Source organism: Quercus robur, chromosome 5 (assembly GCF_932294415.1).
Source record: "Quercus robur chromosome 5, dhQueRobu3.1, whole genome shotgun sequence".
NCBI lineage: Eukaryota > Viridiplantae > Streptophyta > Magnoliopsida > Fagales > Fagaceae > Quercus > Quercus robur.
This window is the reverse complement of record NC_065538.1, coordinates 57701674-57712987: the sequence shown is the minus strand read 5'-3', so window position 1 is coordinate 57712987 and position 11314 is coordinate 57701674. Positions and strand designations below refer to the sequence as shown.

The 11314-nt window shown below is 37.9% G+C and overlaps 3 protein-coding genes across 3 annotated transcripts; all 3 read left to right on the top strand.

The window, feature by feature from the left end:
- Window positions 1-4385: 4385 nt before the first annotated feature.
- Window positions 4386-5875, top strand: LOC126728421 (uncharacterized). Its single transcript, XM_050434244.1, has 2 exons — window positions 4386-5234; window positions 5309-5875. The coding sequence occupies exons 1-2, from the start codon at window positions 4386-4388 to the stop codon at window positions 5873-5875; spliced, it is 1416 nt and encodes a 471-aa protein (XP_050290201.1).
- A 21-nt stretch (window positions 5876-5896) lies between these two features.
- LOC126728420 (uncharacterized) lies at window positions 5897-6682 on the top strand. The gene has a single exon (XM_050434243.1). It carries the CDS (start codon window positions 5897-5899, stop codon window positions 6680-6682), a length of 786 nt encoding a protein of 261 aa, XP_050290200.1.
- A 2024-nt stretch (window positions 6683-8706) lies between these two features.
- On the top strand, window positions 8707-10991 carry LOC126728419 (B3 domain-containing transcription factor VRN1-like). Its single transcript, XM_050434241.1, has 3 exons — window positions 8707-8808; window positions 10212-10563; window positions 10660-10991. Exons 1-3 carry the CDS (start codon window positions 8707-8709, stop codon window positions 10989-10991), a joined length of 786 nt encoding a protein of 261 aa, XP_050290198.1.
- Window positions 10992-11314: the final 323 nt, after the last annotated feature.

Genomic DNA, 11314 nt, shown 5'->3' with positions numbered 1-11314 from the left:
TTTTACAACTCTGTAAGTTACACATAGTTCCAAGAGTATAATTGGTTGCTTTGTGATGTTATTAATTGGGTGGTGTTTGTATCTCTAATATGAATGTTTGATGGTATATTAATTCTTACAGTGCACATAATTTTTTTCCTAGAATATAGAGGATTATGCTATTCTGGGTGCATCCTCTAAAATTGCTACTGTTCTTCCATTCCAGGTAGGCATTTGTCTTGGGTGGTGTTAGACCATGAATTGTTGATTTCATTTGTTAGTTGATCATTGCTTCTTATACGGTTGGGTGACTTTGATTTCCAGGTTGTAAGAGCTCCATTGCAGGTTTGACAATGTGACCCTTTCATTCCTTGTGAAGGAAACTACACGGTAAGTATTTAGCCCAGATTTTATTTTCATAGCCGAAGAAGGAAAGCTTTAACTAGAGTGCAAACACATTGGTCTTTTCTATAAGTAAATACTAAATCTGTGCATTTTCTCACAAATGCTAGAAGAGAATAAATAGCTAATGATCTCAAGTTGTGAAGGTGGGAGATTTTGGCTCACCCCATTGAGTCACAAACTTGATTTAGGTTTTTAGACATTCTTACTTTCATTATAAACTTGAGACATTTTATCATCTATAAGGCTAATTTATTCTATTAGGGCTTGTAGGTTCGAGGCTGTTTGAGGTTTTTACAAGGTCATTACACCAAACCTTCCTAAAGAATGTTCTCGTTAGAAGGGAACCGGCCTCCATCAAATTGGCCATCTGTGGGTAAAGTTGACATACATGGTTTGCAGGTAACTATTTATTTGATTTGATGTTCAAATTAAAGAAGGTTCTTATGCTGAGATTCTAAGAATATCAATGATAAAATAGACCAAATATAGGCCTGATGCACTTGTTTTGAGGGGGATCAATTGCACATTTGAGGAAGGGCACAAAATAGGTATTGTTGGCAGAACTGTCAGTGGGAAGATGACTCTTATAGGTGCTCTATTTCATCCAGTGGAGCCAGCTAGAGGGAAGATATAGTAATGTATGTATTGAAACCTGTAGTACTCCACTATCCAGTTGTAATCATTGCACATGAAGACTAAGAACAACATGTGCTTTGTAATTGGGTTGCCATTCACTTCATAGATTGAATATTTGTTGGGAACTACAGTGGAGAGCATGCAAAGAAAGAACTTCCATTGGTTTCTCCCAATGGAAGTCACCAACAAAATCTAACCGCTTGTGGATCAGTTTTTCCAATTTGCATCATATACTTATCCATGTAATGTTAACTTTTTAAGTAATTTTGAAATTTTAAGTGTAACTTTTTTTCTAATTCAGAATAATATTACAAGTCACATCATAATTTTGGGGTGTTATTTACTGTGTTTGGGATTCAAGAATCTTTATATAGTTGTGTTATTTGTTTTTCTAGTTGGTTGGTGTCAATTTTTATTCATGGTTATTTTGTTTTGGACTTTCTATATTGTGGGTATTAAATTTTTCAGAATTGACTTGAAGAATTTGGATCATTTTCTGATGTTGGACGATTTTTCATGTATGAACAATTCCAATCCTATCTTTTTTAAAGTTTGAATTTTCTTTAATTGGTATGGATTGCAGTGAATCCTCCCAATGGATTTCCAAATCATTCATGTAGAGGTTATGCAATTCATTATTGTTTTTGACGTCATGTACATTCGTTAATTGTGGCTCATTGTGTATGTGCTAATCTTGTATTTTGTAACTACACAATAATGGACTACAGTGAACCAAATAGATCTCATACGACCAAAGCTAACTGAATAGGATCAAATAGAGTAAATAGAATGTACTAGACCGATTTTACTAGAAACCAAAGTGGACCGAATAAGACCAAAGTAGATATAATGGACCGAATAAGACCAAAGTAGTCCAAAAACAAAAATAATAAGGTTATTTTTCCATATATACATATCTGCCAGTCAAACAACTGGAAAACGATGACACTTCTACTTAAACCACACACACACGAAAGTAGTTACTTGCAAGTATACATATCTTACTAAATACCACAACAAGAAGTCATACTTTTGCATTCATGCACCCGTACGTTGTCTCATGGGTGCATCAACTTCATCATCCCCCACAACATAGGCCACCACTTCATTCAACATGTTTGCACTCAAGCTTGCAATCCTCCTTGCGTGCTCACGCTCCTCAATGGCAACTTCCAATTGATACCTTAACAAGGTGTTCCTAATGTCTCCACTGCCGTAGTTGGTTCCTTCGCTTAGAGAAGTGCTAGGTGGAGTTGAGGTTGATATGTTTGGAGTTGCCCACGATGTAGACGCACCACCATGCACGTCCATACCATTACAATGCAAATACTCCATATATGCAGCTTCTGCTTCCCTTCGATCTTTATATGATTTGTGATTGGCGTTTGGGAATTTATGAACTTGTCTGCTCGCATCTAGCCAACTATCGTATATGCCTGGAACACGACCGTTAAACACAACATAGGTACATCCCATCCTGCTCTACAAACACGCAATGGTGGGAATTCTTTGCACCAAAATGGTGGATGCACCTTCTTACATGTGAAGTGGCTTTTTGTAGAGGAAATGGAAGTTGAAACTCGATTCTTAAGAAATTGAGTTATAGCAATATCTATGGGTAAATATAATACGGAGTTACAAGTAACTCGATTTCTTCATAATCGAGTTTTTGAATTGCCGTCACTTCAATATGTCTTGTCAACAGTAACTCGATACCATAGAAATTGAGTTTTTAATAAAATCGACTTCCTGGATATTGAGTTATGGTTCTCCCCCTCCCCACATTTCAGAATCCATGCACGTGCCTGGCTCTATCTGTTCTGAAAACCTTCAGTGTCTGGGTTTCTAAAAGAAAGCCTATGAGGTGAACAAAGTTTGCTGACTCTTATGGCATTTTCCTTGTCATTATTGCATCCTCACCAAGCGTGCTATTGTTGTGGTCCCCTTCTTCTTTGTTGTGTCACAACTTCCCTGACAGGTATATCTTGACTTCCATAACTACTTACAATTGGATTGGCATTTTAGTATAAATGTGATTGCTTTCTAAAACTGTCTTGTTTTGACACTATGTGTGTGTGTGTATATATATATGTATGTATAGATATATCTATATATAGAAAAACCTATCTACCCATATATCATAAGATGTATATGTGGCATGAACAAATATATGAATATACACACACACATATACATATATATACATACATATATATATATATATATATTTATAGATACACACACACACACACACACACACATATATATATATATATATGTATGTATGTATATGCTAATATATGTAAATATAAACAAAGCTACCTACCTATATATATATATATATATACACACACATATATAGGTATGTTTATATATAATGTATGTCCTTAGGGCACCTATTTTTTGAAACATTTTGTTAGGAATTGCAAAAACTGTTAATACACTGAAAATCCCAATAAAAATTGTCCAAAAAACGATTAATTATTGTGTGCTATTAGGACACACATTAGCAAAATCCTATATGTGTGTGTGTGTGTGTGTGTGTGTGTGTTTATGATAGTGACATTATATACATATTGTTCCTCTATATGTATAGATATAGTAATGTATATAATCATTCTTTTTGAGAATTGTTTTGAGAAATATGTATATAATCATTCTAAATAAACATATATATAAACAAACATTGAAGGGTGAATTCCTATGATGACATATGCATTCATTCATACATATTAACAATGATGTAACAAGCAATTAGAGGTTGAAATTGTATGGCTCTTTCAGTTCTGAAAGGCTTTACTGTGTGGGTTCTGAAAAAGAAAGCCTGCGAGGTGAACAAGTTTTGCTGACCATTTTTGCATTTTCCTACTCCCTATTACATCCTCACCAAGCGATATGTGGAAGACCTTGATTCTTTGTTATGGCACATCTCGCCTAAAAGGCCAATGTTTATGTCCAAACGAATCAAGTTTGTTAAGAATATTTAGGATAGCATCATAGTGCATCTGTAAAAGATTAATTACTGCTGCATTAACATAACCCCCTATCTTCTGCATGATAACCATAATTAATTGTCCTTATCCAGGTCTGGCATGGGTCGTCATTGCTTCTACGTTTACTATGATGGGGAACAGTATGTCCATGAGTTGCATGGGCTATCCTATAGAGGCGAGTCAGTGAAGTAGAAGTTCATTGAGTTGAAATGGGGAACGCACTTGAGAAAAATGCACTGGAAGATAATGGAAGCTCTACGGTTGGATAGGGAGTCACACAAGATATCCATCATGTACCGTGCCCCCCAGAAACTTGTGAGTACTTAGGTTGTCTACAACTCAAATCCGTTGGGTTGTGATGCTGACGTGGACATGATATGGGCAGTGATTAAGCAGACCCCCCAATTCATAGCGTCCGACTTGTATGTAACTGTTAAGGCTGTTAGATTCCATGCTAGTGCAAGTTCACAGCATGGCAGTGGGGTGGAAGAGCCACACTCATCGTCGCTTGACGTGCATCCTTCCTTTGCCAATGCCATGCTTTTCCCCTACAATAATCAACCATGTAGTGCGGTTGATCATTTGGACAACACTGAAGTGTTGGGCGCCACCCATACACATGACGTAGGAGGGTCTAGTCACACATATGGACGTGCCCAAGCTGATATGGATGAGGAAATTGATATTGATGCCAGCCGAGATGTGTACGAAGAGTTCATTGATACTAATGAATCGGTGGACAACGCGGAGGTCTTAGATGTACCACTGATCGAAATTAACGAGGAGGATTGCCTTACAACAGTTCTTATCCCAGAATGGTTCACATCAAACACATGGGACAATATTAATGACCCATCACCTGCATTAGGTACAGGACATCTTACAAGTTGGCATAAAGGTGACCACCCAGCAACGGGGATGCTATTCAAGAATAAAGCCTCTGTTCAATATGTGTTGACCCTCTACTCTGTGGAGCATAATAAGAAATACAAGGTCATCAAGTCTGACACCAATAGGCTGGTAGTGTGGTGCATACATAAGGCATGTCTGTGGTCAATTCGGGCTAATTGCAGCAAGAAGCACGGGATGTGGGTTATCAGTACATGTAAGGGTCCCCATAGTTGCTCATCCCTCCAACTAGCGACTGATGGGCAGATGATGGATTCAAAGTTCATCTCCATTGCACTTGAGAAGTATGTACAGAAGGAGCTAACCCAAAAGGTAAGGGACTTGCGTAGTATGCTGCATGCAAGGCATAGGCATGATGTAACTATGTGGTTTGGGAAGCCAAATAGAAGGCAGCTGCGCGTATTTATGGGGATTTTGATGAGTCGTACGCGAAATTGCCACGATTTCTAGCTACATTGTCCGATGCAAATCTGGACACTGTGACCACGTTAAAGTGTGACCCCCATGTCCTGAGGACTTGTATCTTCAACTCCGCGTTTTGGGCTTTCAGTTTGTGTATTAGAGGGTTCAAGCATTGCAGACCAGTGATAAGCATAGATGCAACGCACCTTTATGGCAAGTATAAAGGAAAGCTATTGATAGCAATGGCAAAAGATGGTAACAACGAGGTTTATCCACTCATATTTTCCGTTGTCGAAAGCGAGAGCACGGAGACGTGGGGATGGTTCTTGGCATGCCTGTTGACCTATGTTATAGACCGGACCAATTTATGTATAATATCCAACAGGCATCGTGAGATACAATCATGCTTCGATGACACCACTAGGGGCTACTTGCAACTGCCCTTAACCCATCACCAGTATTGCCTCTGCCATTTAGTAAGCAATATTAACACTAACTTCAATAGTGTGCTATTGAAGAACTTGGTATGGAAGGTAGCAACTGCGAATTAAGTTAGGAAGTTTGAAAACACCATGGATTGCATCAAGAATGTCAACCCGGATGCATACAACTATCTAAAGGAGGTAAATCAAGAAAAGTGGACACTTGTACATGACCATGGGCATCGATATGGGGCAATGACAACCAACCTGTCAGAGTGCTTCAATGGGGTGCTTAAGGGCGCACATAGCTTGCCCATAACTGCAATGGTGAAGTTCACATTTTACAAGGTGAACTCGTACTTTGACGAACATCGAAACAAAACCCTAGAGCAGTTGGAAGAGGGGCAAGTGTGGTGCAAATATGCCTATGACAAGTTCGAGGCAAATCAAGAGAAGGCGAAGCTCCATATTTTTAGAAGGATGAGTGCGCAACAACAATTATATACAGTGGAGACACAATCTTCGCTATTGAACACTGGCGGGGGAGATCACACCCATAGGGTTTCCTTCATAGACATGACATGCAAGTGCAGTAAATGGGAAGCAAACAAGATCCCCAGTTCCCACTTGATAGCAATTTGTCCCAAACACAACCATGATGCCACTGAGTATATGGATCGTTTCTACCACATGGAAGAACGGTATCATAGCTATGAGCCAATATTCCAACCACTGAAAGATAGGTTAGAATGGCCGGAGCCAGCAGAAAGGAGAACCGTGATGCCAAACCCGCGGTTGATCCGTGGGAAAGGTCGGCCAAAGTCCACGAGAATCCACAATGAGATGGATGATGAGGATACGGAGTTGCCAACCTCATTGTGGATTGAGAATGGATCAAAGTTGAAGTGTGGGTTGTGTCGCCAAGGTGCTATGTAGTAGGTAATAATTACAAATCATAGTAACAAGGGGGTATCATAAGTTATTCTTCTTTACATGTTTAGATATTACATTATATGAGTTATAATTAAGATACCTAGAGTAATTTTTAGATTGGAACCATGATAGTAATACCATTGTATCAAATTTAGCTACACTTTGGGCAATCTTGTGATTACTTCATTAAGTAGTTGAAGTTAGTCTTAACTCCTAGATATTACCATTCCAAGTCTTCTGTCCTAGTTTTGGTGTTCTTTCAATCTTATTGTTTGTGGTGTACATATTCTAGTATTCATGGGGTCTCTATTTCTCTAACTGTATATGTTTTACTTCAAATTTGTAATTGTCGCCAAGGTGTAATTGTAGATGCTCATCATTTAAGCAGGCAAGCTTGAAGGTTCTTCTGTATTGGTCAATTCAATTTATTAATTAATGTGGGTTGTACACTAATTTCTGTGTTGGTTACTCCTCAGAAAGGAGGCAACTTCTGAAGAGAACAAAAAAAGGTGTAACTCAAATGCGCAAACTCCATGATTGCCTAAAACCATTGTTGGTGGATGCTATCCAAGTTTCAAGTTACAATTGTGAAGAATGATTAAAATGTAGAAATTAAACTTTTTATTTTTGTACATCAACTGATTTAAATGTATAAAGGCTCTTTACTTACAAATAAGCTTGTATGGATGATTTTTTTATTTGCGTAATGGAAATGGGGGAATGATTTATTGATGGATGTGGTTGGAAGTAGATGGATGAGTTGTTGTTTACAGTATGGTTGTGAACAGGTCCACTTTTATGATGAATAAGCACGCCAATACTGAATGGGGTGTGAACAGTGTAAGTCGCAAGGAAAACTTCAAGTAGATAGTTTATACTAAACATAACTCGATTTTTCACTTAACGAGTTACGTTGAAGACCATTCTGGACACTTAGATTCCTCTTGGACTGCATCTGGACCAGTCCAAATATATGGGCTGGATGGGGAAGCCCAGCCAATGTAACTTGATTTCTGTAGTATCGAGTTACGTTGAAAAGCATTCTGCACACTTAGATTCCTCTTGGACTGCATCTGGACCAGTCCAAATATATGGGCTGGGTGGGGAAGCCCAGTCAACGTAACTCGATTTCTATAGTATCGAGTTATGTTGAAGCCCATTCTGGACACTTAGATTCCACTTGGACTGTATCTGGACCAGTCTAAATATCTGGCCTAGGTTAGGAAGCGCAGTCAATGTAATTCGATTTCTTTAGTACCGAGTTATGTTGAAGATCATTCTGGACACTTAGATTCCTCTTGGACTGCATCTGGACCAGTCCAAATATCTGGGCTGGGTGGGGAAGCCCAGTCAACGTAACTCGATTTCTTTAGTACCGAGTTACGTTGAAGACCATTCGGGACACTTAGATTCCTCTTGGACTGCATCTGGACCAGTCCAAATATCTGGGCTAGGTGGGGAAGCCCAGTCAACGTAACTCGATTTCTGTAGTATCGAGTTATGTTGAAGAGCATTCTGCACACTTAGATTCCTCTTGGACTGCATCTGGACCAGTCCAAATATTTGGGCTGGGTTATGAAGCCCAAAGAACATAACTCGGCTTTCGTATAATCGAGTACAGCGTTGGGTTCCATTGATTTACAGTAAATATAACTTGAATTACAAAAAGTTGAGTTACGTGGACAGTTGGATTCCTCTTGGACTGCATCTGGATCAGTGCAAATATCTGGGCTGTGCAAGAATAGTGCACATAACTCGGTCTACGTATTATCGAGTAACTCTACTCGTAACCCGATATCGTTGATATCGAGTTATGTCCAAACCATCACACACAACATGGATTCCTCTGAGTTACACTACGCACAGCATGGACTCCTTTGAGTCACAATGCACATAACTCAATTTCCTAATAATCAGGTTATGTGTATAACCACATGCCGTTTTGGCCACTATTCAGTGCTCAACGTACAAAGCATCAACTATTCAACTTCTCAACAAAAAGCATGGAACTTTGGAGAACCAGAATAATGGCTTCTCAATCGCAGAGAGACAATAAGGATGGTCCTGCTGATCGGTCCCCACACTTTTTCAAGATTATTCTGCCTAATGCTGTTCAAGAAGGAAAGCTTGTAAGTATGCTTAAATTTATGATCTTTTTCCTCTCTGAAAATCATATGCTAATACACATCGTCCACTTGATCTTCTTTATTTGTGATTCTTGAAAAAATTTACATTTGTTACATGTAGTCATAAAAACTTTCATTTTGCAATACGTAGGTTACATTTTAAGAAGAACACAGTCACATAACAGAGTACTTTAACATCAAATTTCTTGATATGAACGAAAAACGAAATAGGGATAAGCACATGGTAGAAACTGAAGAAAAAAAAACAAATATACAGAGCAAGAGCAGATAGCACATTTTTGAAAATGTGATAGGGCTTATAGGGTCAGCACAGATCTATAACTCAATTTAAACTGTGAAACTGTTTCTTGGGATCAAACTAGGATACACAAATCTTTTCTTTTTTTTCTTTTTTTTTTTTTTTTGGTCTCTAATTTCACTTCCTACCTTTCAAGGACACTGAAAAAACCTGTCTCCAAGGTTTTCCTTAGACTGTAAGACACCAAAACCACATATTGAACATTAGACATGTCAGAAACATTAAAAACACATAAACACAATGATGATAACAACATTTCCTCTATCAATATCTTTCACTCTTTTTATCATTTTTTTAAGAGTTCACAAACTTATAAAGTGGTTAAGTGGCAAAAATTTGTACGTCTAAATCCAAATCCTGCCCATAAACAAAAGTGGGTCATCTTCAATATTTTCCCAACACCCCAAAACCAAATCACAAACACATTACACAAGCACTCAAAACACAACATTTCCCCAAAATTTTTACATTTCAACAACAACAGAGAAATATTGGATGTTGAATATATTTGATGGTTATTTTGGTTATAAGATAAGGTGGTATAAGAAGCATAAAAATTCATAAAATTTATTACTGTCAAATATTGAGCCCTTAATAAGACAGATTGAGGTTATAGCTATTAAATATAACTTCAATGTTGCATGGGCTGTTATTTTATTTTGTTTGATTTGTGCTTGATCATAAATTTGTTCTTGTTCCTTCCTTTCTTCCTCCTCCCTCTTTCCTCTTCCTCATTTTACTTAATGCAGTGGCCATTGATAAAAATCCGTGGATGTGGTCATAAAAATCTGTGGATTAGTCCATTTTCTTTTCTTTTTGTGTGGGGGTGGGGGGCTGTAACTAAGGAGTATTCTGCCATGTGTTTAACTTTTATTTTCTAGCATTTTCTGTAAGGTTTTTGTCTGCTTTTTTGAACTTTTGTTCATCCAACAACTATCTTCCTTGAACACTTATGAAAGTAGTATCCCCTAAGAATCACTAAATCCATTTTTCCTGCAATGGTAGCTGTACAACTCCATAGAGCTTGATTGATTGCATGTGTTTATTTCCAAAGCCTGCATTTATGTTATGGAGATTCTTTTTACAGTGGATTCCAGATAAGTTCATGCAGAAATATGGAGTGGATCTATCAGATATGGCCTTTCTTACAATTCCAAATGGTACAAAATTGAAGGTCAAGTTGACACAACATGATGGGGGGGTTTGGTTTCAAAATGGTTGGTCCAAATTTGCAAGCTGTCATGGTCTAACCGTGGGGCACTTGCTAGTTTTCAAATATGAAGGAAATTCACACTTTGATGTACTCATATTTGATGCCACTGCAACAGAAATCGACTATACTTTAGACAACAAACTCCAAGTTCGTAGGATGGAAGACGATGAGAGTGATGACAGCTCTATTGAAATCATCAAACACTTTTATAGGGGAGAGGGTTTAGGTTTGAATGTTACACTTTTGTAAGGAACTGGTTGATTTTTTAGCATGTTTACTATTAATTTTATGTGCATGACTTCATATTTTCATGTTATTTTAGGATCAGCCCATCCTAAGAAAGACGGTGGTGTAGCTGAAAATCTTGTACAGAGTTTACCCCGGGGCATTATCAACAACTTACTAAGAGGAGACTTTACCAAGGACTACACCAAAGCAAGTATACTCATTGTCAAGCTCCAGATTGTGGAACGATTATGGCCTGTGAAGCTATACATTTATGAACGAAGTGGGGGTTCATCATGTGTCATATCAGCTGGTTGGTCTGCATTTGCGAGGGAAAATAGTTTACGAGTAGGAGATGTTTGTGTGTTTGAGCTGATTATGAGGGACGGTGTTGTGTTAAACGTCCACGTTTTCAGATGCCAAGATTAAGTGGTTAGGGTGGATGCAAAGTGATGATAATGTATTATGTGATGTTTAGAGTGTGTTTATTTTGCAACTTTACTGTTCATCCCAGTTTGCAACTTTACTGATTGGGTACTTTTGTGATGTTTAGAGTTTGAGTCTTGGAAAATTTTTAATTACTATGATGAACTTTCATATGTATTCTAAAATGAAAATGATGCTGTATTTTTTTCTCCAACTTTGTATGGATTTTGGCCTTTTTACGTTTCATTCAATTATATTACGTTGAATGGCGACTTCAAGATTTTATTTTAGGGGGGTCAAAAGTGTCTTGAGCTAGGATTTTGTTG